Source organism: Telmatherina bonti (genome assembly GCF_933228915.1).
Source record: "Telmatherina bonti genome assembly, chromosome: 5".
Classification (NCBI taxonomy): domain Eukaryota; kingdom Metazoa; phylum Chordata; class Actinopteri; order Atheriniformes; family Telmatherinidae; genus Telmatherina; species Telmatherina bonti.
The window spans coordinates 39,021,894-39,049,188 of NC_136623.1; the positions used below are offsets into that span (position 1 = coordinate 39,021,894).

The 27,295-nt window shown below is 47.5% G+C and overlaps 1 protein-coding gene across 1 annotated transcript in view; it reads left to right on the plus strand.

Annotated features, from left to right (window-relative positions):
* cdk14 (cyclin dependent kinase 14) overlaps positions 1-27,295 on the plus strand; it is a 269,156-nt gene that overhangs the window by 81,771 nt on the left and 160,090 nt on the right. Inside the window, exon 3 of the mRNA XM_079240348.1 lies at positions 26,066-26,311. Within this exon, the coding sequence (XP_079096474.1) occupies positions 26,066-26,311 (246 nt within the window). The remainder of the gene's footprint in view (positions 1-26,065; positions 26,312-27,295) is intronic.

The window sequence follows — 27,295 nt, forward strand, 5'->3', positions numbered from 1 at the left end:
GTTAACCCCGTTTTGTTTCGCTGAGTCTTACAGACATGAAACTGATTTTTAAATGTCTTTACTGAGAACGCCATGAAGACATATCTGACATGGTTGTGGTATAAATGTGACTCGGTGTAGATCGAGGACTTCTGTCACAGATCTGTTCATTTTGTTTGTGTAAATAAAGCTTTGACTGTGTGAAAAATCCAGCTTTGTGAACGCGAAGAAAAGCATATGTGTGAGATTTATATTTGCAAACATGCCAAGCTACATGCTTCCTGCAAGACATTGACCTTTCAGCTGCATTTCTGACCCCAAATTTACACCTCTTTGTGATTGGATGGTGAAAAATGAAGCTGTCCAATCAGAGAGCAGATCAGCAGCGATTTTTAAAAACATGATGGGTTATAGTGTGTGTGTGTATATATATATATATATATATATATATATATCTTGTTATCTTCTGTGAAAGCATGTAAAAATGTCTAAATGAGAGAAAAACATTTCTTTTGAGAACAAATTGTAATTCTTCCTGAACTGCGAACTGGAATCTTCAAGCACTAAATCCCCCCCCCAGATGGTTGTAAAGCGTGTGGCAGCGAACGGCCAGTCTGCATCATTCCAGACAAACGCCGCTGAGCTTCCACAGCCTTATATGACAGTGTTGGAGGATGAGCGAAGCTGGTGAGGAGAGAAGTCTGATGGGGTGGGGTGGGGGGGGGGTATGGAAGGCCCGTTTACTTGACCAAGCTGCTGGGAATCCTGCCAGTTTAGCCTTTTACATGTCTGCACTTCCTGTTCCCCTGCATGCTAATCAGAAGCAACGAGTCAGTGCTAGTCAGGCGTCAGAAGGTGAGTCGCTAACCGACAGGAAAGCCTCAGAAACCCTGCTTCTGGATGAAGGTGGCGAAGCTGCTCTGATGTGACAATAAACGCATCACAGGCGGCGTAAGAAGCATCAAAGACAACAACAAATATCATAAATCAAGAAAATTATTAATCATGTCCAAATAATTAAAAGCAAAATCAGTTCAAAGTTACCGTTCAGATTTCATGCAGGAGGAGAGAAACGTTTTCACCTGGATGGAAACATCTGGTCTGGTCTCTGGTCTGGTCTCTGGTCTAGACTCTGGTCTGGTCTCTGGTCTGGTCTGGACCCTGGTCTGGTCTCTGGTCTAGACTCTGGTCTGGTCTCTGGTCTGGTCTCTGGTCTAGACTCTGGTCTGGTCTCTGGTCTAGACTCTGGTCTGGTCTCTGGTCTGGTCTGGACCCTGGTCTGGTCTCTGGTCTAGACTCTGGTCTGGTCTCTGGTCTAGACTCTGGTCTGGTCTCTGGTCTGGTCTCTGGTCTAGACTCTGGTCTGGTCTCTGGTCTGGTCTGGACCCTGGTCTGGTCTCTGGTCTAGACTCTGGTCTGGTCTCTGGTCTAGACTCTGGTCTGGTCTGGACCCTGGTCTGGTCTCTGGTCTAGACTCTGGTCTGGTCTCTGTTCTGGTCTGGACCCTGGTCTGGTCTCTGGTCTAGACTCTGGTCTGGTCTCTGGTCTAGACTCTGTTCTGGTCTGGTCTGGACCCTGGTCTGGTCTCTGGTCTAGACTCTGGTCTGGTCTCTGGTCTAGACTCTGGTCTGGTCTCTGGTCTGGTCTGGACCCTGGTCTGGTCTCTGGTCTAGACTCTGGTCTGGTCTCTGGTCTAGACTCTGGTCTGGTCTCTGGTCTGGTCTGGACCCTGGTCTGGTCTCTGGTCTAGACTCTGGTCTGGTCTCTGGTCTAGACTCTGGTCTGGTCTCTGGTGTGGTCTGGACCCTGGTCTGGTCTCTGGTCTAGACTCTGGTCTGGTCTCTGGTCTAGACTCTGGTCTGGTCTGGACTCTGGTCTGGTTTCTGATCTTGTCTTTGGTCTGGTCTCTGGTCTAGATTCTGGTCTGGTCTCTGGTCTGGTCTGGACTCTGGTCTGGTTTCTGATTTTGTCTTTGGTCTGGTCTCTGGTCTAGATTCTGGTGTGGTCTCTGGTCTAGTCTGGACTCTGGTCTGATTTCTGATCTTGTCTTTGGTCTGGTCTCTGGTCTAGATTCTGGTCTGGTCTCTGGTCTCTGGTCTGGTCTGGACTCTGGTCTGGTTTCTGATCTTGTCTTTGGTCTGGTCTCTGGTCTAGATTCTGGTGTGGTCTCTGGTCTAGTCTGGACTCTGGTCTGATTTCTGATCTTGTCTTTGGTCTGGTCTCTGGTCTGGATTCTGGTCCTGTCTTTGGTCTGGACTCTTGTCTGGTGTCTGGCCCGGATTCTGGTCCAGACTAGCAGAACTGTGTCTTTGAGTTCTATAGATTTCTATTCTCTGAACGTATCACTGATGGATTCTGGTCCTGGACTGTTCTGGATTCTCCTAAACCATCAGTAGGGTTTTAAAATCCATCCTGTGACTGACTGGAAACCGGTTTAAACTGGAAACCAGTTTAAACTGGTTTAAACTAGTTTCCAGTTTAAACCGGTTTCCAGTCAGTGTGATGTGTTCAGACCTGGTTAAAGTTCCAGCAGCACCAGTTGGACCAGAACCAGCAGAAGACCATACCGGGTTCCCTCCTGTCAGTAAGAACAGGAAACTGAGGCTACAATTCACACAGACTCACCAGAACTGGACAATAGAAGATGGAGAAACGTTGCTGGTCTGATGAGTCTCCAGTTCAGCTCCACATTCACATGGTAGGATCAGAATCTGCTGGAAACATCATGACAACATGGATCCATCCTGCCTGGACGGGAGGTTCCCATCATGATGTGCAGCAGCTGCGTGATGCTTCATGTCGACATGGAGACAAACCTCTGGGGAATGTTTCCACCAGAGAGTCCAAAGGGGTCTGACGCAGAACCAGACTCATGAAGACTCAGGTGTTCCACCTTGCTGGATGCAGCAAGGTTCCTCATTAATCAATGATCATTAATAATAATGATGATGATGATGGTACAGACGGCTGTGATGAAGAACTGCTATCTGGGGCATCAGGTGGCTTGTGGGACGTTTTCTTTCCACCGGGATAATTAAGTCTCTCATCGACGATATCTTCCGGCGAACACTCAGAATGATGAGGAGCTGCAGCAGCAAAATACCAGAATACATTTCCATAATTCATTTTCCAGCAAGTCATTTAATGAAAGTAGTCAGAGAGACCCATTGCAGGCAATGTACGGTTGCCAGCACAGCTCAGTTCTAGAGGAAAACAGAAGAAAATGACAGTTTGCAGCTGTTTTCGGGACCAGAAAGCATCTTTGCAGATTAATGATCATCTATAGATACAGAACTGACATCAAGACTCTGAGATCTGCTTTGTACTGGAATTATCTCCATCTTTCCTTCCAGATGTATTTTTATTTCATTTTACTACCAGAAACCAGTGTAGAATCCAGTCCAGATACCAGGACCTGGTCCAGAATCTTGTCCAGACATCGCAAACCAGTCCAGAATCTGGCACAGATACCGGGAACTGGTCCAGAATCTGGTCCGGACATAGGAAACCGCTTCAGAATCTGGTCCGGACAGAGGAAACCGCTTCAGAATCTGGTACAGATACCGGGAACTAGTCCAGAATCTGGTACAGATACCGGAAACTGGTCCAGAATCTGGTCCAGACATAGGAAACCGCTTCAGAATCTGGTACAGATACCGGGAACTGGTCCAGAATCTGGTCCAGACATAGGAAACCGGTCCAGAATCTGGTCCAGAAACCAGGAACTGGTTCTGAATATTGTCCAGACACCAGGAACCGGTCCAGAATATGGTCCACATACCCAGAACTGGTTCAGAATATGTCCAGATACCAGGAACCAGTGCAGAAACTGGTCCAGATAACAGGGATTGCTGTAAAAATCCAGTCCCGATACCCGGACCTGGTCCAGGTGGATTGGGTCTGTCTCTGGTCCTGAGTGGGACAGAAGCATGGTGGATTGGATCTGTCTCTGGTCCTGAGTGGGACAGAAACATGGCGGATCGGGTCTGTGAGGTGTTTTTTCCAGGCCCCCCTCTGGCGCATCGTCTGGCTCTTATCCTGACCTCAGGGTGATGAACCCAGGCAAACGGATAGCGGTCTTTGTCTGGGTGTCACGGCGACGCGTCACACAGCAGGTGAGCCTGAACATGGCTGACTGGTCTTTCATGGCCTCTGCGGTTCATGTCATCCTGCAGGCTAATGCCAGCAGTTAAGATGGCGGCAACATTAAGGAATCAGTGGAGTATCTTTTCAATGACGGGAGCAGCTATAGACAAGCCTTCCCACCACCCTGGAGTACCTGTTGCTTTCCCCACGTAATCCAAAGAAAAGGTCAAGAGGAAAAGCCTGCTAGTCTGGTACCAAGCGAGCCACGTGGATGGCCAGTGGCTACTGTTGTCCGAACCTGAGGTACAGGTGGTAACGCTCAGTCCCTGTCCTGCCGGGTGTGTTTGGAAACACTTTCCCACCACTGCCTCTACAATCTAGAGCAGCAGTATTGGAACCAAGCCACTGGGTCACTCTGATCATCAACGACCCCTTTGACTACATCAGTAAGGAATTGCAGTAATGGATGCGTGAGATGACCAGAGCCTGAACCAAAAGCTGAGTCGTGTGTTCTGTCAGGTACAGTCTGATTCTCTTGGTGTTGTAGAGAGCATATTGGCAGGTACGGGCAACCGAGGCAACACAGACCTTAAAGGTCAACTGATCATCCACCATGACATCCAGATTCCAGGCAGCAGACGTAGGAACAAGAGTGATAGGGTGGAGCTTCACACTTAATCGTGGATGTAAGGAAGGATTGGTTGGCAGACAATGAGCTCTGTCTTGGACAGATTGAGCTGAAAGTGGCGATCCTTCATCCATGCCGAGATATCAGCAAGGCAAGCTGATATTGTCATTGATATTGACGGTTGTGTCATCCGGAGGAAAGGAGAGGAAAAGCTGAGTGTCATCTGCATAGCAGTGGTAGGAGAAGCCGTGAGAGCTTATGACTGCACCGAGTGAGGAGGTGTATAGTGAGAAGAGAAGAGGGCCGAGCACCGACCCTTGAGGCACCCCTGTTTTCACCTCGTGAGCTGGACACTTCTCCTCGCCAGGATACTCTGAAGGATCTTCCTGAGAGGTAGGACGAGAACCAGGAGAGGACAGATCCAGAGATGCCGAGCTCAGAGAGTGTGGAGAGCAGAATCTGATGGTTCACTGTGTCAAAAGCAGCAGACAGGTCCAGAAGTATCAGGACTGAGGTTTGACCAGTGGATCTGGTAAGCCGGAGGGAATCGGTAACAGACAGGAGAGCAGTTCCAGTGGAATGGTCTTGCCTAAAGCCAGACTGATATGGATCAAAAAGGTTTTCATCATGGAGGAATTGCGAGATTTGGCTGAAGACTGAACGCTCTAGTAGTTTAGATAAAAACAGCACCAGTGAGACCTTCCGGTAGTTTCCAACCTGGACTGGGTCGAGTGTGGGTTTCTTCAGCAGCGGGGTGACCCGAGCTTGCTTGAAGACAGAGGGAAAGACCCCAGATTCAAGAGAGGAGTTGATAATATGAGTTACTGTAGCTTTGATTGTAGGAGAAATGCTCTGCAGGATATCGGTAGGAACCGGATCAAGTGCACAGGTAGTGAGTTTAGAGTTTTGTAGAAGCTTTCGGACTTCACTCTCATTCAGAGTGCGGAAGGAGCAAAATGAAGCACCACTAGCTGGATGTGGTGGACTGAGCTGGTCAGGCTCAGAGAACTGATTACTGATGGTAGCAACCTTTTCGGTAAAAAAGGATGCAAACATTTCTGCGGTCAGCGTGGCGGGAGGCTGAGCAGGAGGTGGGGAGAGAAGAGAGTTAAATGCCATGAATAGCTGTCGAGTGTTAGGAGCATTGTGGATCTGGTTCTGATAGAAGTCTATCTTGGCAGCCTTTAGGCTGGATGTGAAGACTGAGAGCTGAAGTCGGTACTCTGACAAGTCAGTGAATTGGATTTGCGCCACTTTCTTTCTGCTGCCCTGAGACCTGCTCTGTGACGTCTTAGAACCTCAGTGAGCCATGGACTGGGTGGAATCTTTCTGGCTGGTTTAGACAGCAGAGGACAGAGTTTGTGGCTGCACGGTGGCGCAGTGGTTAGCACTGTGGCCTCACAGCGAGAAGGTTGCTGGTTCAATCCTTGGCTGGTTTGGTCAGTGGCCTTTCTGTGTGGAGTTTGCATGTTTTCCCCGTGTATGCGTGGGTTCTCTCCGGGTACTCCGGCTTCCTCCCACCATCCAAAGACATGCATGATAGGTTAATTGGTCACTCTAAATTGCCCCTAGGAGTGAGTGTGAGCGTGAGTGTGGTTGTTCGTCTCTCTGTGTCCTGCGATGGACTGGCGAGCTGTCCAGGGTGTACCCTGCCTGTCGCTCAAAGCCCCGCGACCAGCTTCCCCGCGACCCTGAATTGGAATAATAAGCGGTTCGGAAAATGAATGAATGAATGAAAGGAGGCGGTAGGAAACTGTCCTCTGAGCCTCATGAGCGCCGTGAGAGAGAAGATCCAAATATTTCTCTCAGCTAATGGTATCTAACAAGCAAAAACCTAAAGTGCTCTTTGACACCATAAATTCTACTGAGTCCCTACCTCATCAGCTGGCCCTGTGTCTTGGGATGCAGACAGTAATGAATTTCTGGACTTTTTCATTTATAAGATCAGGAACATAAAAGCTCATCCCTCCATTTTCCTTGTGTAATCCAGCCCATGTTGAACCTCCATCTCAGAGTTGGTCCTCTCTTAATCATGTGTCATTTGAAGACATCTCAGCACTGGTGGCTGCAATGAAACCCTCCAGTTCTGTGGATATACTTCCTTTTAAGCTTTTTCTCAGTGCCTTTGACACAAGGGCCCTGGGTGGCCAAAAGGTTTAACTTGTCGCTCTCCTCTGGCAGATTTCTGAGTTCATTTAAGGACGCCATTGTGGAAAACCAACTTGGACAAATCCGGTCTAACAACTTCCGGCCGATTTCCAAACTCCCCTTCCTGCTGAAATGTTGGAAAAGGATGCAGCAAAGCAACTGTCTTAATTTTTAGTCACATTTCTTTTTTTTTTTTTTTTTTGTCTTGTCCAGCATTTAGGCAAGCAGAATGATGGTCTGGATGCTGTGTTCTGCTGAGCAAATTTTCTCTGCCAAGGGAAGCTTTATAGATATAATGATCCCCTTGACTTTCTGAATTTTTATTTTATTTCTATGTTTATTTTGTATTGTTGTTTGAATTGTAGAGTTTGTACTGCTGGACCAGAGAGGACAGACAAAAGACAGAAAGAGAAAGGAGAAGAAACACCTCATAAGAAAAGGGAAAGAGATAAAGGGAGAGAAAAGGGAGAGAAAAAAACAACAACTAAAAAATAACCCAAAAACAAAAAGAAAGAAAACAACCTACAGATGTATACATACACACATACAGGCACACACATACATATACACACACATACACACGCATACATACACATACATATACACACACGTATACACCCATAATATATATATATACACAAATATATACATATGTACACATATACATATACACATACATACATTTACACACACACCTCTATGCACACACATACACACACATACATACGTACAAACATATACGCACTTGCCAGTATTAACACATATACATACACATACAAGCCAACTTTAGATCATAGTAACTAAACTATGAATCTAAAAAGTTAAATATAAATGAGAAACAAACAGAAATGAGAAAACTAGTTGCTGTTAGTGAATAAAACTGCGTGACGACTCGGTGACTGTGTCACATGCAGAACATGCAGAGTGGAACGTGTTCCGGAAAAGGTGATCATGCCAGTGTGACCCCTCCCACACAAAGGCAAGAGGCACGCCAGGAGGACCCCCGAGACCCGGGCCATCGGCAGCCATCCCCAGGCGCAGACCCCAACCGCCCCACCCCGGAGCCAGCCATGCACCGACCCAGGAGGAGGCAGAGGGGGGTCCCAGCCAGAGTCCCCCGCAGTCAGGGGGAACAGGCCCCAGCAGGCCCGGACCAGCGAGGACCTGCCCCGCCGGGCACCGGCCACCCAGGGCAGACAGAGCGCGGGCCCCACGGCCCCAAGAGCCCAGAAGCAACCCCCCATCCCCGCAGGCAGAGGGCCCAGCCCACACCGACGGAGGGCCGGGATCCCCAGACCGCCACCGAGCGGCAGCCAGGCCGCACCCCAGTGCACCAGCAGCGCTCCCCGAGCACCAAGACCCTCCCCCACTCACGCACACAAACATACGCACACACACACACACACACACACACATACGCACACACATGTGCACACACACACCCACACGCGCACACACACACACACACACACACATGCACCCACCCACACCCACACGCATCCACACTTCCTCCTTAAACACACCCTATCCACCCATTCTCTTACACACGCTCAAACTCACACTCTCCTACCCCCGTTATTTATACACACACACCCCCTCACACACACATCCCTGCTCCCTCTATAATCACCCATTCTTCCATACACGCATACCCCACTCTACACACACACACACACACCTCCCTACACCCCTCTATCCACATTCACAGTCCTCATTGTACACCCACCCCATCACTTCCCTGTACCACCAACATAACCCCACATACACACCCCCACCCATCTGCATACACCCCCCCTTCCTCCTATCCCAGCGGCCACCCACTTTCCTAAATTCTTTCACCCTGATCCCCCCACCCCCCCTCTACCCTAACATTCGTTCACCACTTCATCCATTGGCTCATGCACGCCCTCACCTTTCTTTCCCAACGTGTCCCCTGTGAGATACCCCCGGGGGAGCAGGGGATAGGAGGGCCCCGATCAGGGCCCCACAACTACCCCCCCACCCCTGTCAACGCCCCCCCACCACTCCACACATGCAGCCGATCCAGCACCACCCAGGGCCAGCAGCAGTCCCACCCCCGCCAGGCCAGCCCAGACCCAGGCCCCCTGAACAGCACCACTCCCCCGCCCAAACTCCTCCGGCACAGCCCCAGAAATAGGGGCGTGGCAGGACCCCATTGTCACCCCCTCCCTCCCAGCTTATGAATGATTGTGAAGTGTGTGTTGTTTGCAATTAAAATTGGGAAGAAGTAACCACATCATGTTGGGAGCGGGACCACCAAAGCAGCCCCGCCCACCGCACACTGCATGGCCCGCCCCCCAAAATATGTCCATGTGTTGTCAGTGTGTGTTTTTTGTGTTACGTTGACTAAGTGTAATTAAAACTGGGAGGTGAACCGATGCTGGGTGCAGCGATCGAGACCACCTTGATGGCCTCTCTCACCATCCAGATCAACGTGTCCACCTCCCAACGCCCTGCCTGTGTGGTGGAAGAAGAGAAGGAGGGGAGTCCGGGGATTTAGGTCCCGAGGGAAGCGCCCCTCCCTCAAGAAGATGAGCCACCTGCGGCACGAGGCACGTCCCCCATTCCCGGGGCCCCCGAAGGCCAGGACAGGCCAAGGGCAGCTGCCCCAACAACCAGGGCCCTCAGCAACCCCAATAAAGGAGCCGCCACCGGCCCCAGAAGGCACCAACGAACCACATGCAAAAGTGGGGGGGGGGCAAAGAAGAGGAGGGGCGGGAGAAGGAGAGACAGACCAAGGGCCCACCGCCCCCACACCCCTAGGAGACGCCCCCACCCAGAGACACGTTGCATTCCCTTCTCCTTTACACACCAACACATTAACACCCCCTCACCATCAGCCTGGTATACACACACATCTACACACACACACACACCTACAGACCCACACATACATCTATACACGTACACACCCATTCTAACAGATACACGGCCAAAAGATTAGTCCACCTCCAAAACCCTACATCCCACTCACCTCCCTGCCCATCACAAAACACCCCTTCTCATTCTACCTACCCTAGAACAAACCACCACAACTCCCCACTTCTCTCACTGAAGTCCTACCCCCTTCATAATCATGACCCTTCACCCCCCTATACACCTACATACACATGCACCCCCCCACTCCCCCCTACACACGGGCCACTACCCCCCATACACATGCATCTCAATACTCCTCTATATACACACCCCTATCTCCCATGCATTTAACACCAGATTATCCACACACAAGCCCTTACCCCTTCCCATACACACACACACACACACACACACACACACACACACCACTCCCTCATTCACAACCCCAACCCCCCACACAATCATGTACTATCACACGCCCCAAAACCTCCAGCCCCACACCTACATGCCCTAACACACTCCCCCTTACACACAACCCTACCCCCCACAAACTCATGCTCCACTACACTCCCCATAAACCCCCCACATATAAACCACCACACACTTCCTACACCCCACACACTCATGTACTATCACAGTCCCCTAAACCTCCACCCCAACACCCCTCACACACTCCCCCTTACACACAACCCTACCCCCCACAAACTCATGCTCCACTACACTCCCCATAAACCCCCCCACATATAAACCACCACACACTTCCTACACCCCACACACTCATGTACTATCACAGTCCCCTAAACCTCCACCCCAACACCCCTCACACACTCCCCCTTACACACAACCCTACCCCCCACAAACTCATGCTCCACTACACTCCCCATAAACCCCCCACATATAAACCACCACACACTTCCTACACCCCACACACTCATGTACTATCACAGTCCCCTAAACCTCCACCCCCAACACCCCTCACACACTCCCCCTTACACACAACCCTACCCCCCACAAACTCATGCTCCACTACACTCCCCATAAACCCCCCACATATAAACCACCACACACCTCCTACACCCCACACACTCATGTACTATCACAGTCCCCTAAACCTCCACCCCCAACACCCCTCACACACTCCCCCTTACACACAACCCTACCCCCCACAAACTCATGCTCCACTACACTCCCCATAAACCCCCCACATATAAACCACCACACACTTCCTACACCCCACACACTCATGTACTATCACAGTCCCCTAAACCTCCACCCCTCACCCCCTATACCTTCATGTACCGCTACAATCCTCTATACACACCCCGCATATACACCACCGCACTCCCTCATACATACACCCCCACACATACATGCCTCAACACACTCCCACATACACGCACCCCTACCCCCCATACATTCATGTACCACTACACTCCTCCATACACACCCCATATATACACAGGCACCCCCCATCCTCAACTATCTTGGGCCCGGGTCCCTCTGCCGGGCACCAGGGCACGGACCCGCCCCCACTGCAGCGGCAGGTCCAGGTCAGCCCAACCCCCCCACGGCAGGGCCGACCCCCCATCCCCGAGAAGCAGGGGACAGCCCCGGGCACCGGAGCCCAGGACCCGCACCCCGCCCACCCCACAGCGGCACGGCCACCCGTCACGGAGCCAATGCCCGCCGATCCAGCCCCCGCCAGCGACCTCGCCCCACCGCCAAAAGGCAACTCCAACCATTGATCAACCCAAGGCCCCCCGCCAGGTCTGGAAACCTAGCCCCCCCAGTAATGAAGCAGCCAAGATCCCCGTCCAGGGGTCCACCCCAGACCCATAGCCACCTGAGCCACCCAGCCAGTCCCCAGCCCCGAGCAGGATGAGGTCACACTCTCCCCCCTACACTAAGTGATGGAGTTGATCACAGGAGACCAGAGAGAGTGAAATTCAACTGACTGATCCTTTGAGGAGGCAGACATCATTTCCATGCTGATGTAATCTAATAACAGATTTCTAAACTGCTGGATACACAGATTCTGTTTGCTTTTCCAGTTCACAAGGATAGTTTTCTTTGCAATGCACAGGCTGCTGAGGATTGGTTTTGCTAAATTAAACCCTGTTATTTTCACCTAAGTGACTCAATAGGCACAGTTTGGGGTTTGCAGGGATATTACATTTAAACCAGTCTGACAGATCTTTACATACCTGGAGCCAGAATCTCTGGACAGGTGGACAAGACCATAAGGCATGGTAGTAGCTGTCAATCATGTTGTCAGTACAGTGTGAACAGATATGTGAGTGTGACAGACCCATCTTGAACATCCTGTGTCCCGTATAATGAGTTCTGTGTAGAATTTTGAATTGTATTAATTGCATGCTTGAATTCTTAGTCATTTTGAATGTGTTTGAGCAGATTTGTGACCATTCATTTTGATTGAAGTTACTGGATAAGTCTGCTTCCCATTTAGAAGTTGGGAGAGAGATGGAATCTTCTAGCTTCAATAGTAATCTGTATATTTTGGATAGAAGCTTCGGGGCCTTAAGATTTAAGAATTCTGCAACCCTGATAGGTAACTGTAAGTTTAGTTGATCAGTGGTGTATTTCTTACTTATGATAGATTTAAGTTGGTGGTATTCTAAGAATTTGGTGCTGCTGAATTCATACCGTGAAGAAATTGCATCAAATGGCAGAAAGTTTCCATTTTCTACTATATGTTCTAACTGCTTTACTCCTTTATTCTTCCACTGAGGGAAGTTTATCATCTTTTTGTTTTGCAGGAAGTCAGGATTGTTCCAGATGGGTGTGAGCTTACATGGAATAAGCGCAAACTTGGTTACTTTCAGGAATTCCCACCAAGCCGTTAAACTGGAGCTGATGTTAATGCTTTTAAAACACTTATATGACTTGACAGTTGAGCTGATGAATGGTAAATCAGAGATGACTAAATCCTCACACAATGCTTGCTCAACATCCAGCCATGGCTCATCCAAAGAACTTGGATTAAGCCACTTGGAGATGCATTGCAGCCTATTACATAAGAAATATTGATTAAAATTTGGCAGGTCCAACCCACCTCTGTCTTTGGTCTGTTGTAAAGTTTTTAGACTAATGCGGGATGGCTTGTTTTTCCAGAGAAATCTGGATATGTGGGAATCTAGTGATTTAAACCAAGTGGAGGATGGTCTGATGGGAACCATTGAGAAAAGGTAATTAACTTTTGGTAAAACCATCATTTTAACAGTGGAAACCCTCCCCATAAGTGATATGGGCAAGCGGTTCCACCTTGAGAGGTCATCCTCTACGGTTTTTATTAGCTGATCATGATTTAACTTTATTAGTTCGGTTAGTCTGGGAGAGATTATTATACCTAAATAACTAATATTTCCTGACTGTATAGTGGTGTTAGATATGTTTTTAAAGTCACAGTTAATGGGCATTGCTGTAGTCTTTAACCAGTTAATAGAATAGTCTGATATTGAAGAGAATGTATTAATTAGTGTGATTGTTTGAGAAAGTGTTGTTTGTGAGTTGTTAAGGAAAAGTAAAATGTCATCTGCGTAAAGACTAATTTTATGTTCAATATTTTTAGCTTGAATTCCTTTGATTTCTGGGTTTTGTCTTATGGCAGCTGCCAGAGGTTCAATAAAAATGGCAAAGAGTGATGGAGAAAGTGGGCAGCCCTGTCTGGTGCCTCTCTGTAAGCAGAAGTTTGGAGAAGTTTTGTCATTAGTCTTCACACATGCATTTGGGTTGTTGTATAATATTTTTATCCAGTCAATAAATGATGACCCAAACCCAAATTCTTTTAAAGTTGCAAATAAAAGTTTCCAGTTTACACGGTCAAATGCTTTTTCTGCATCTAAAGATATAACTGTGGACTTCAGATTGTGTAGAGTTGAATAATCTATTATGTTGGTCACATTTCATGTATGACACCTTTCAGTCAGGGTTTCGCAAATATCACTCTACAGAAACCGCATTACTGATAGCAACCCGCGGCTCTTTAGCGCTGCCCTAGTCTGTCTGGCCTGGAGCTTTTTCAAAAATGTTTAAAAAATGGAAAAAGATGGGGGAGGGAAATATATTTTTGTTTGGATCTGGTTCTGTAGGAGGACAAACATGACACAAACATTCTTAACGTTTTCCAATGCTGTAAAAATGTGTAGAATAAATATTAAATTTCAACATTTCTGTCAAGGAAGATTTGCATCATAGCCTGCGACACACGTAGCCTATCACCGGGGCGGGATGCCAGGCAGGTGGCGTTGTAAACAAACTGGGGCTGTGTGATGGGACATGGATCCCAAAGAGAAAAATAACCGAGGAGAACAGAGGATTCAACGTTTCTTGGACCGAATCATTTGCATTCGTTACCAATGCGGAAGGATTGCCTGAATGTTTGCTCTGTAGCGAGAAGTTGTCAAATAACAAATAGAGTCATGTGGAAAGACATTTCCAGGGAAAGCATGCTACATTAGCCAGTTGGGAGTGAGAGAAAAAGTGTGATTACATTACTTCTGGAGAAATTAGAGGAGCGCAAAAATTGATTTAAGAAGTGGATTGCATCCCCAAACTCCACTACTGCTGCAAGTTTTGTTGCAACCCAGATGGTGACTACAAGGAGTCAGTCGTCAGCATATCAGAACACCTATTTACAGACTTCAAAAACAAAACCGAGATAACACAGAAAATCAAAGACACGCCCCTCTCCGCTAAGACAGTGAAGGAAAAGGACCATTAAAATGGCGGCAACATCACCGATCAGCAAATCAAGGACATTAATTCAGCACAAGTTACATCGTACCTGCCCGATGTTGAAAAGCTGACCAGTGATGTCTGAAAACAGAAGTCACATTAAACGGATAAGAGCATCATCCTTCATAGACACATATTGAGTAACAAAGTTGCTGATTTTATAAAATGATTTCTGATTTACCCTTGCACTGACGTGCTTAGCATTTGCATAGAAATCAATTAATTTGATTTTATATACTTTAACTTTTTAAAAGGCTGCTGGTTTATTTTTTATAAATACAAGCTGATTTTTATTGGACTCTGTTTGTTGCCCAGATAAGGGGTGCGTTATGCACATTCCATTTTATTGTTGTTTTTTAATCCTCAAAATAAAAATGACATCAAAAATCAGATTTCTTTATTGCATTTTTTTTTTATTTCATCAAAGCAACAAAACATAACTCATTAATATTGTAAGGAAGTTAAACATGAGGCGGCATCGTACAACAGAGTAGTCACGTGGTGTGTCATTCTCTACAGTTCATTACTCTACTCTTCAATATTTGACACTGTTGACCACCTGATCTTAATTGAGAGGCTGCGGGACCTGGTTGTGATGTCTGGTCCAGTCTTGCAATGGTCTACCTCATTCCTAGTGGGTAGAAGCTTTAGTGTTTCTGCCAACCACATACTCTCTAAACCCGGTAGATTGTTGTTTGGTGTGCCTCAGGGCTCTGTGTTAGGACCGCTCCGGTTCATGTTGTACATCCTTCCTCTTGGTCAGATTATCCAGCAGTGTAAGGATGTTTCCTATCACTTATTTGCTGATGACCTCCAACTGTACTGTTCATTTAAAGCATCTAAAACTCACAAATTGAGCTCTTTACTTAACTGTCTTTTAAAAGTAAGGCAGTGGTTAAGTGATAATAGCCTCCAACTCAACTCTGATAAGACCGAGACACTTATTATTGCTCCTGGTGATGTTCGTGTTAGCATAGCAGAGCGGTGATGGGCGGGTTCTACGGGTTCTGCTGCTACCTTCACTCCCAGTCATGTTTCAGGAGTTAGTGGTTCGGATCTCCACTAACTCCTCCCCAGCAGCTAACAGCTGTTTGCTTTCCAGCTGAACATGGTTCCACCTGGAGGAAAATTAGCCTCATTCAGACTGCAGCCTCCAGAGGGAGCTCGCTCCGACCCGGACTGGGTCACATTTCTGCCTGTAAAACCAAAACATGAGCTGAAATAAGCTAAATGCTCCACAGAGTTCAGGTCTGAGTTCGATCCTACAGGGATTTCCATGTTTCCCTGCTCCAACACACTGGACATATTCACAGATGCAATTCTGCGTGCAGTTCTACATACTTCATATGGAATCAGACCTTATTAAGCATCCTGCTGCCACCAGTCCTCCTCACACCATGTTCTGTAAACTGTGCATGCATGTCCATGTGCAAACCATCCAGATTTGTTTTAGTCCTCAGAATTTTTCAGAATCCAACAGAAAGATGTACTCTAATGTTGGATTTAGGCGAACTGCAGCCTCTGCAGAAAGTTGAAATAGCAAACATGCTAACAAGCTGCTAACCTGACAGGTGCAATGCTAATTAACAAATTCCAGTGGAAAGTCTTCGTGTGTTTTCTCAGTTTTAGTTCATGCAGTTATTCCATAAATCAGGTTGGAATTACTAATATCAGCTTTTCACACTGCTGTGCCAAAGTTTTCATCCGCATTTGTGTGGATTTACCATAAAAAAGCTGATCCTGTATGTTGAGTTTACTGGTAAATGATGTTATGGATCAGACGTCTCTGTGAGGATGCAAACAGAGATTGAATGCGCAGCGGGGATCATATGACAACTTATTCAGGAATAATAATGGATCATGTGGTTGAAACAAACACACACAACAGGAAGTGTGTGATACTTGAACACTTTCTAGGAAAGCCTACCGACGAACTAGTGGCTTGTGTGCCACATTGTTCCATCCATGTCCAAGATATGCAGATTAATACGACAGTCAGAGTTCAGGAAACATTGCATATCTGAAGATAAAATGGCTACATGTAAGTACTATGTAGTACGTAGGTACATTATAGACCAAGTACCTGCTTTTTATCCAGTTTCTAGTTTAGAAAAACTGAAAGAAATAATATTGTATTTGCATTTACCTGGTTTAATGTTCATTTTATGACTTTTAATTTCACAATTCTTTTATTTTATTAAATTCAGCTTTATTTTTATAATCACTACTTTACAACAAAGTTGTCTCAAGTTACTTTAAGAGACTCAGAGTTAGTATTGTCCAGTTAAAACTGATCCATCACACGATCCGCATCAGTCCAGCTTACACAAGTTGTGATTAACCAGTTCATTATAATAACAGCCTGAATAATACCTCCATCATGACCAGAACCGGGAAGGAAAACCTCCATCTGGACCAGAACCGGGAAGGAAAACCTCCATCAGGACCAGAACCAGGAAGGAAAACCTCCATCATGACCAGAACCGGGAAGGAAAACCTCCATCTGGACCAGAACCGGGAAGGAAAACCTCCATCTGGACCAGAACCAAGAAGGAAGAAATCCATCAGGACCAGAACCAGGAAGGAAAACCTCCATCAGGACCAGAACCAGGAAGGAAAACCTCCATCTGGACCAGAACCAAGAAATCCATCATGACCAGAACCGGGAAGGAAAACCTCCATCTGGACCAGAACAAAGAAGGAAGAAATCCATCAGGACCAGAACCAGGAAGGAAAACCTCCATCAGGACCAGAACCAGGAAGGAAAACCTCAATCAGGACCAGAACCAGGAAGGAAAACCTCCATCAGGACCAGAACCAGGAAGGAAAACCTCCATCAGGACCAGAACCAGGAAGGAAAACCTCCATCAGGACCAGAACCAGGAAGGAAAACCTCCATCAGGACCAGAACCAGGAAGGAAAACCTCCATGACGACCAGAACCAGGAAGGAAAACCTCCATCAGGACCAGAACCAGGAAGGAAAACCTCCATCAGGACCAGAACCAAGAAGGAAAACCTCCATCAGGACCAAAACCAAGAAGGAAAACCTCCATCAGGACCAGAATCAAGAAGGAAAACCTCCATCACGACCAGAACCAGGAGGGAAAACCTCCATCAGGACCAGAACCAGGAAGGAAAACCTCCATCAGGACCAGAACCAGGAAGGAAAACCTCCATCAGGACCAGAACCAGGAAGGAAAACCTCCATCAGGACCAGAACCAGGAAGGAAAACCTCCATCAGGACCAGAACCAAGAAGGAAAACCTCCATCAGGACCAGAACCAGGAAGGAAAACCTCCATCACGACCAGAGCCAGGAAGGAAAACCTCCATCAGGACCAGAACCAGGAAGGAAAACCTCCATCAGGACCAGAACCAGGAAGGAAAACCTCCATGACGACCAGAACCAGGAAGGAAAACCTCCATCAGGACCAGAACCAGGAAGGAAAACCTCCATCAGGACCAGAACCAGGAAGGAAAACCTCCATCAGGACCAAAACCAAGAAGGAAAACCTCCATCAGGACCAGAATCAAGAAGGAAAACCTCCATCACGACCAGAACCAGGAGGGAAAACCTCCATCAGGACCAGAACCAGGAAGGAAAACCTCCATCAGGACCAGAATCAATAAGGAAAACCTCCATCAGGACCAGAACCAGGAAGGAAAACCTCCATCAGGACCAGAATCAATAAGGAAAACCTCCATCAGGACCAGAACCAGGAAGGAAAACCTCCATCAGGACCAGAATCAAGAAGGAAAACCTCCATCAGGACCAGAACCAGGAAGGAAAACCTCCATCAGGACCAGAACCAGGAAGGAAAACCTCCATCAGGACCAGAGCCAGGAAGGAAAACCTCCATCAGGACCAGAACCAGGAAGGAAAACCTCCATCAGGACCAGAACCAGGAAGGAAAACCTCCATCAGGACCAGAACCAGGAAGGAAAACCTCCATCAGGACCAGAACCAGCAAGGAAAACCTCCATCAGGACCAGAACCAGGAAGGAAAACCTCCATCAGGACCAGAACCAAGAAGGAAAACCTCCATCAGGACCAGAACCAGGAAGGAAAACCTCCATCACGACCAGAGCCAGGAAGGAAAACCTCCATCAGGACCAGAACCAGGAAGGAAAACCTCCATGACGACCAGAACCAGGAAGGAAAACCTCCATCAGGACCAGAACCAGGAAGGAAAACCTCCATCAGGACCAGAACCAGGAAGGAAAACCTCCAAGACGACCAGAACCAGGAAGGAAAACCTCCATCAGGACCAGAACCAGGAAGGAAAACCTCCATCAGGACCAGAACCAGGAAGGAAAACCTCCATCAGGACCAGAACCAGGAAGGAAAACCTCCATCAGGACCAGAACCAGGAAGGAAAACCTCCATCAGGACCAGAACCAGGAAGGAAAACCTCCATCAGGACCAGAACCAGGAAGGAAAACCTCCATCAGGACCAGAACCAGGAAGGAAAACCTCCATCAGGACCAGAACCAGGAAGGAAAACCTCCATCACGACCAGAACCAGGAGGGAAAACCTCCATCAGGACCAGAACCAGGAAGGAAAACCTCCATCAGGACCAGAATCAAGAAGGAAAACTTCCATCACGACCAGAACCAGGAGGGAAAACCTCCATCAGGACCAGAACCAGGAAGGAAAACCTCCATCAGGACCAGAACCAGGAAGGAAAACCTCCATCAGGACCAGAACCAGGAAGGAAAACCTCCATCAGGACCAGAACCAAGAAGGAAAACCTCCATCAGGACCAGAACCAGGAAGGAAAACCTCCATCACGACCAGAGCCAGGAAGGAAAACCTCCATCAGGACCAGAACCAGGAAGGAAAACCTCCATCAGGACCAGAACCAGGAAGGAAAACCTCCATGACGACCAGAACCAGGAAGGAAAACCTCCATCAGGACCAGAACCAGGAAGGAAAACCTCCATCAGGACCAGAATCAAGAAGGAAAACCTCCATCAGGACCAAAACCAAGAAGGAAAACCTCCATCAGGACCAGAATCAAGAAGGAAAACCTCCATCACGACCAGAACCAGGAGGGAAAACCTCCATCAGGACCAGAACCAGGAAGGAAAACCTCCATCAGGACCAGAACCAGGAAGGAAAACCTCCATCACGACCAGAGCCAGGAAGGAAAACCTCCATCAGGACCAGAACCAGGAAGGAAAACCTCCATCAGGACCAGAATCAAGAAGGAAAACCTCCATCACGACCAGAACCAGGAGGGAAAACCTCCATCAGGACCAGAACCAGGAAGGAAAACCTCCATCAGGACCAGAATCAAGAAGGAAAACCTCCATCACGACCAGAACCAGGAGGGAAAACCTCCATCAGGACCAGAACCAGGAAGGAAAACCTCCATCAGGACCAGAACCAGGAAGGAAAACCTCCATGACGACCAGAACCAGGAAGGAAAACCTCCATCAGGACCAGAACCAGGAAGGAAAACCTCCATCAGGACCAGAACCAGGAAGGAAAACCTCCATCAGGACCAGAACCAGGAAGGAAAACCTCCATCAGGACCAGAACCAGGAAGGAAAACCTCCATCAGGACCAGAACCAGGAAGGAAAACCTCCATCAGGACCAGAATCAAGAAGGAAAACCTCCATCAGGACCAAAACCAAGAAGGAAAACCTCCATCAGGACCAGAACCAGGAAGGAAAACCTCCATCAGGACCAGAACCAGGAAGGAAAACCTCCATCAGGACCAGAACCAGGAGGGAAAACCTCCATCAGGACCAGAACCAGGAAGGAAAACCTCCATCAGGACCAGAACCAGGAAGGAAAACCTCCATCAGGACCAGAACCAGGAGGGAAAACCTCCATCAGGACCAGTACCAGGAAGGAAAACCTCCATCAGGACCAGAACCAGGAAGGAAAACCTCCATCAGGACCAGAACCAGGAAGGAAAACCTCCATCAGGACCAGAACCAGGAAGGAAAACCTCCATCAGGACCAGAACCAGGAAGGAAAACCTCCATCAGGACCAGAACCAGGAAGGAAAACCTCCATCAGGACCAGAACCAGGAAGGAAAACCTCCATCAGGACCAGAACCAGGAAGGAAAACCTCCATCAGGACCAGAACCAGGAGGGAAAACCTCCATCAGGACCAGAACCAAGAAGGAAAACCTCCATCAGGACCAGAACCAGGAAGGAAAACCTCCATCACGACCAGAGCCAGGAAGGAAAACCTCCATCAGGACCAGAACCAGGAAGGAAAACCTCCATCAGGACCAGAACCAGGAGGGAAAACCTCCATGACGACCAGAACCAGGAAGGAAAACCTCCATCAGGACCAGAACCAGGAAGGAAAACCTCCATCAGGACCAAAACCAAGAAGGAAAACCTCCATCAGGACCAGAATCAAGAAGGAAAACCTCCATGACGACCAGAACCAGGAGGGAAAACCTCCATCAGGACCAGAACCAGGAAGGAAAACCTCCATCAGGACCAGAATCAACAAGGAAAACCTCCATCAGGACCAGAACCAGGAGGGAAAACCTCCATCAAGACCAGAACCAGGAAGGAAAACCTCCATCAGGACCAGAACCAGGAAGGAAAACCTCCATCAGGACCAGAATCAGGGATCAGGAAAGTGAGCCGTCTGTCCATTGAATCATAGGACACCCCCCCCCCCCCCCCCCCCAACAGCCTCGGCCTGTTTATTTACCAGACGAAGTGATGACACCTGCCAGAAGAAAGAAGAGTATCTCAGGTGTACTGTGTGTCATTCAGGTGTAATATAATACTTGTAGCAGGAACAATAAATAAATAAAATTTTCATACTGCTTCTTTTGTGTTCAGTGAGAGGCTTCTTCAGGTCCGATGTAAGACTGAAAGATACAGAAGATCATTCCTGCCAGCAGCCATCAGCCTCCGGAACAAGACCTCCTCTAGTTATTATTATTATATACTACAATATTTCTCTTTGGGGATTAATAAAGTGTTTTTCATTTCATTTCATTCATTTTCATTTAAATTCATTTAGTTGATGGTTATGAAAACAGACTTTGTGTCTTCACAGCCAGTCTGAAGTAAATGTTTGAAAACATTAAAAGGATTCCTGAACTTTTACCACTCTAAAAGCCATTTGTTGTGGTTTTGGTCTATAGGTTGTATTTCTAATCTAAAAACATCCTTTAGAATCTGAATCCTTTTATTCCCAGTCAGCATGCAGACATGATGTTTCCATGTAGACGGGATGTTTCTATGGAGACGTGACGTTTCCATGCAGACGTAATGTTTCCATGGAGACATGATGTTTCCATGCCGACATGATGTTTCCATGTAGACGTAATGTTTCCATGGAGACATGATGTTTCCATGCAGACGTGATGTTTCCATGGAAACGGGATGTTTTCAGCCTCAGCTGTCAGATTCTGAGGCTAAAATGATGTAAAATTAATGTATGAACAGATAAAGCAGCATAAAGAGCAACCAGAAGTTTGTAGAAATAACACACATAGATCAGCAGTGACCAAGCCTTGTCTAACCTGCACATCATTCTCTCACCTCCTAAACACACACACACACAGTTTCCATGTTTCCACGCGTCTTCCTGCTACTATCTACCTGCTGTCCTCACTGCAGCACCTCCACCTCAGCTGCATCCCAAACGTCTTCCTGGCTTTATTCCAGCCATAGAGGATCATTATTTTCCTGCTTTTCTCATCACTTGTTGATCTTTGGCTGCTCCTGATTGGACGTTACCGTCAGTTTAAGCTCTCTGATTGGAGGAAAGTCTGACAGGAAGTGTCTTCATCATCAGTGATGGTGATGAAGATGTGATTAATAATGGTGGATTTACCATCTAGAGTCTCTGAATAAACACTACATGTTGGACTGGGTTTGGGTTCTCCAGCAGCTGCTTTGGTGGCTGATGATCAGAGTCTAGACTTTGGCCTTTAGTAAATTTATCGTCTCAGAGCTTGTAGCTGCTTGTTTCCTTTCAGCTGCTGGTTGTAACTAAATATGCTGGAGTGCTGCAGTGTCATTGGTTAATTTTTAAAGTGTGGTCTGCTGGTCTGTGCGGTCCTTTGGGAGGATGGAAAGCTGCTGCTTCTATCTATCTCGTTTTCCAGGCTTTTAGGAATATTCTGACCTGCCAGTCCAGGGATTGTCCGACACCGGGACCGTAAGCTGTGTCAACACATCCTTCCCAGACATTCTCATTAAGGATTGATGCCTTGCAGTGTGATAACAGCGACTTGAGTTGGTTTGTGTTGTGTATGTGCTACGGATATCATACCTGTTTCCTTTCTTCATGCTCTCTGCACGGATCTCTGGTAATTTCTTGGCCGATTTTCCATTTTCTAAATCCTACTCTTTCATTTCATCACGATTTCACTGCTTGAATTAAAAGTTCTGGTGTGCTGGTGGATCAATATGCAACCATTGCTTCATTTTGAGAGCTTCTTCTTTAGTGTAGGTGAGTTTCATATCTGATCATAGTAAACAGTTTTTAAATAGAAAAAGAAACAATCCTCATATAGAGTCAAGTGTGACTTTTTAACATAGACTGCTTGAAAATGAGAATGGAAAAGATGATAAAACAGATTGAATGATCTCACATAGAAGTGATTAGACCATATTAGACCGTATGATTGTAGAAAGACATCGATGGTGGTGACATTGTAGACTTTCTTGTAGTTCTTATGGACCTTCGACTCATCAGTCTGACCTCCCTAAGACGAGTCTCTCTCTTCTTCTGTGGTTGTTTACAGAACAGTGGAGTAGACGTATGATGGCATCATGTTCAACATGTGCAGACAAAGCAATATCAGAACTCCTGAATCATAGTGGGCTGTAACCGAGGAGATGTGGAGACACACATTCTGCAGTATCTCTGCATAGTGTGTCTGATCTGAGCAGCGAGAAGTGTTAATCTGCTGCTATTTTCACCCTCAAACATGTTGACGCTTTACAGACATGGTCTGAAGAAGAGGAAATAACCAGCAGGAGACCACAGCGGGTTCCCACGGTGAAGAGGACGAACCGGTATGTGTGTATTGAAGGTGCAAGTTGGAGAAGCAGTCCTCCTTCAGAAGTCACGGTTCCTCTGACAGGCATTGACCTTCATCTTTGCAGATGCCATCAGCATCTTCATTGGTGACCGGTGCTTTCAGGGAAGCTGTGTTGTGGGAAATGGGTCATTGTTTGCAGTGAAACTTGGCCCACGCTGCACTGCAAGCCGACTCCTCTTCGCGTGGAGGAGTAATTAGAAGTTCTTCCTGCAGGGGAGCCTAGGCTTAAATATTTAATCTAGATGCAGTCGTGTCAAAACATGTCATGCCGCCTGGGTCCTTTATGGCCACATAGAGCTGGTGGCCGACGGTGAGCTACTTTGTGATGAGAAACAGGTCTGGAGTGTGTCTGACGGACAAGTTGTAGATATTATCACACACATTTGTTGCATGGTGTGTGTGTCACAGATAGGGTGGGAATGTGTGAATGTGTTCCAGAGCCGATGGAGGCTGAAGCTGTTTTTATCACACAAGATGGAGATAAAAAGGCTCTGGTGGTAGCAGTGAAGTAGCAGCAATTTATCAGTGATGTAGCAGTGAGGTAACAGCAAGGAAGCAGTGAAGTTAAGTTATGTAGCAGTGAGGTAACAGTGATGTAGCAGTGAGGTAACAGCAAGGAAGCAGTGAAGTTAAGTGAGGTAGCAGTGAGGTAACAGTGAAGTAGCAGTGAGGTGACAGCAAGGAAGCAGCGAAGTTACAGTGAGGTAACAGCAAGGTAGCAGTGAGGTAGCAGTGAGGTAACAGTGAAGTAGCAGTGAGGTGACAGCAAAGTAGCAGTGAGCTAACAGTGAAGTAGCAGCGAGGTAGCAGTGAGGTAACAGTGAGGTATTAGTGAGGTAACAGTGAGGAAGCAGTGAGCTAACAGCGAGGTATTAGTGAGGTAACAATGAGGTAGCAGTGAGGTAAAAGCGAGGTAGCAGTGAGGTAACAGCAAGGTAGCAGTGAGCTAACAGCGAGGTATTAGTGAGGTAACAGTGAGGAAGCAGTGAGCTAAAGGTGAAGTAGCAGTGAGATAACAGTGAGGAAGCAGTCAAGTTACAGTGAGGTAGCAGTGAGGTAACAGCAAGGTAGCAGTGAACTAACAGTGAGGTAACAGTGAGGTAGCAGTGAGGTAACAGCAAGGTAGCAGTGAACTAACAGTGAAGTAGCAGCGAGGTAGCAGTGAGGTAACAGTGAGGTATTAGTGAGGTAACAGTGAGGAAGCAGTGAGATAACAGCGAGGTATTACTGAGATAACAGTGAGGAAGCAGTGAGCTAACAGCGAGGTATTACTGAGATAACAGTGAGGAAGCAGTGAGCTAACAGCGAGGTATTAGTGAGGTAGCAGTGAGGTAAAAGCGAGGTAGCAGTGAGGTAACAGCAAGGTAGCAGTGAGCTAACAGCGAGGTATTAGTGAGGAAGCAGTGAGCTAAAGGTGAAGTAGCAGTGAACTAACAGTGAGGAAGCAGTCAAGTTACAGTGAGGTAGCAGTGAGGTAACAGCAAGGTAGCAGTGAACTAACAGTGAGGTAACAGTGAGGTAGCAGTGAGGTAACAGCAAGGTAGCAGTGAACTAACAGTGAGGTAGCAGTGAGCTAACAGTGAGGTAGCAGTGATGTAGCAGTAAGGTAACAGCAAGGTAGCAGTGAGCTAACAGTGAGGTAGCAGTGAGCTAACAGTGAGGTAGCAGTGATGTAGCAGTGAGCTAACAGTGAGGTAACAGTGAGGTAGCAGTGAGGTAACAGCAAGGTAGCAGTGAACTAACAGTGAGGTAGCAGTGAGCTAACAGTGAGGTAGCAGTGATGTAGCAGTAAGGTAACAGCAAGGTAGCAGTGAGCTAACAGTGAGGTAGCAGTGAGCTAATAGTGAGGTGGCAGTGAGGTAGCAGTGAGCTAACAGTGAGCTAACAGTGAGGTAGCAGTGATGTAGCAGTAAGGTAACAGCAAGGTAGCAGTGAGCTAACAGTGAGGTAGCAGTGAGCTAACAGTGAGGTAGCAGTGATGTAGCAGTAAGGTAACAGCAAGGTAGCAGTGAGCTAACAGTGAGGTAGCAGTGAGCTAACAGTGAGGTAGCAGTGATGTAGCAGTGAGCTAACAGTGAGGTAGCAGTGAGGTAACAGCAAGGTAGCAGTGAACTAACAGTGAGGTAGCAGTGAGCTAACAGTGAGGTAGCAGTGATGTAGCAGTAAGGTAACAGCAAGGTAGCAGTGAGCTAACAGTGAGGTAGCAGTGAGCTAATAGTGAGGTAGCAGTGAGGTAGCAGTGAGCTAACAGTGAGGTAGCAGTGAGGTAACAGGGAGGTAGCAGTGAGCTAATAGTGAGGTAGCAGTGAGCTAACAGTGAGGTAGCAGTGAGGTAGCAGTGAGGTAACAGGGAGGTAGCAGTGAGGTAGCAGTGAGCTAACAGTGAGGTAACAGCGACGTATCAGTGAGGAAGCAGCGAGGCTCCATGGAGGGGGAAGAGCTGACAGAGAAAAGGGAGGATTCAGATTTTGGCTAACCGCTGAATCACAGATAGACTTTTTTATTTACTACTTTTTTCTTCAGCAACTTTCTTCTTTGCTTTTACAGATATGTGTCACAAAGATGTCCACACGCGGCTGCCAGGGAACGGACTCTGTCATCAAGCCCCTGGACACCATCCCTGAGGACAAGAAGGTGAGAGTCCAGCGCACCCAGAGCGGCTTCGACCCGTTTGAGAAGCCTGCCAGCCAGGTGAAGAGGGTCCACTCTGAGAACAATGCCTGCATCAACGCCAAGAGCTCGTCGTCCGGAAAAGAGTCGCCTAAACTACGTCGGCACTCCAGCCCGAGTTCGGTAAGTACCATCCTTTACAGGTTCAGCCAGACATTGTAGTTAGAGGAGCTGATTGGTTGGAGATCTGCAGACTCATCAGGTCGTATTTTAATCCCAGCAGAAGAGAAACATAAGAAACTGAGACATTTTATCATGATGGAAAATATGAGCTGATTGTAAATCTGATGCAGCAACACGTCTGTAGATCCACGGTTACATTTAGCATCATGTAGCATCTCCTCTTCTGGACTGCAGCAGACCAGTTCTCCTGTTCCACCATCAGGATGTGGTTCAGCGTGGTCCTGCTGGACCAGTTCTCCTGTTCCACCATCAGGATGTGGTCCTACTGGACCAGTTCCCCTGTTCCACCATCAGGATGTGGTCCTACTGGACCAGTTCTCCTGTTCCACCATCAGGATGTGGTCCAGCATGGTGGAAGGTCTTCCCTGAAAGAGACGTTGTCTGGATGGGAGCAGATGTTTCAGCATTGATGGAGCTTCCCAGATGTGGAAGCTGCCCACGCCATCGGCACTAATGCAACCCCATCCCATCAGAGATGCAGGCTGATAACAAGCTGGATGCTCCCTCTCCTCTTTAGTCTGCAGGACACGCCGTCCATGCTGTCCACAAACTATTCCACATCTTCATCCAGGTTTCCACTCAGAACATTTTAAATGAGCTTTGGTCCAGAGAAGACGGCGTGTTTCTGGATCCTCTTCACATATGATGGAGCTTTAACCTGCATGTGTGGATTTCAGCCTGAACTGGGTTCACACTGGTTTCTGGAAGCTTCCTGAGTCCATGCACTGGTTTCCAGTAGAGAATCATGTTATAATGCAGAAGATCACCAGCATCCAGCCTTGTCCCCGACATACAGAGATTCCTCCTGATTCTCTGTAGATGGTGCATCTTCACAGTATGAGGAACATGTTTCTGAAATTGTTCTACAATGTTTAGGTTGATAAGATTTGGAAACCGTTGTACCCAGAGACGTTACTACTGTGG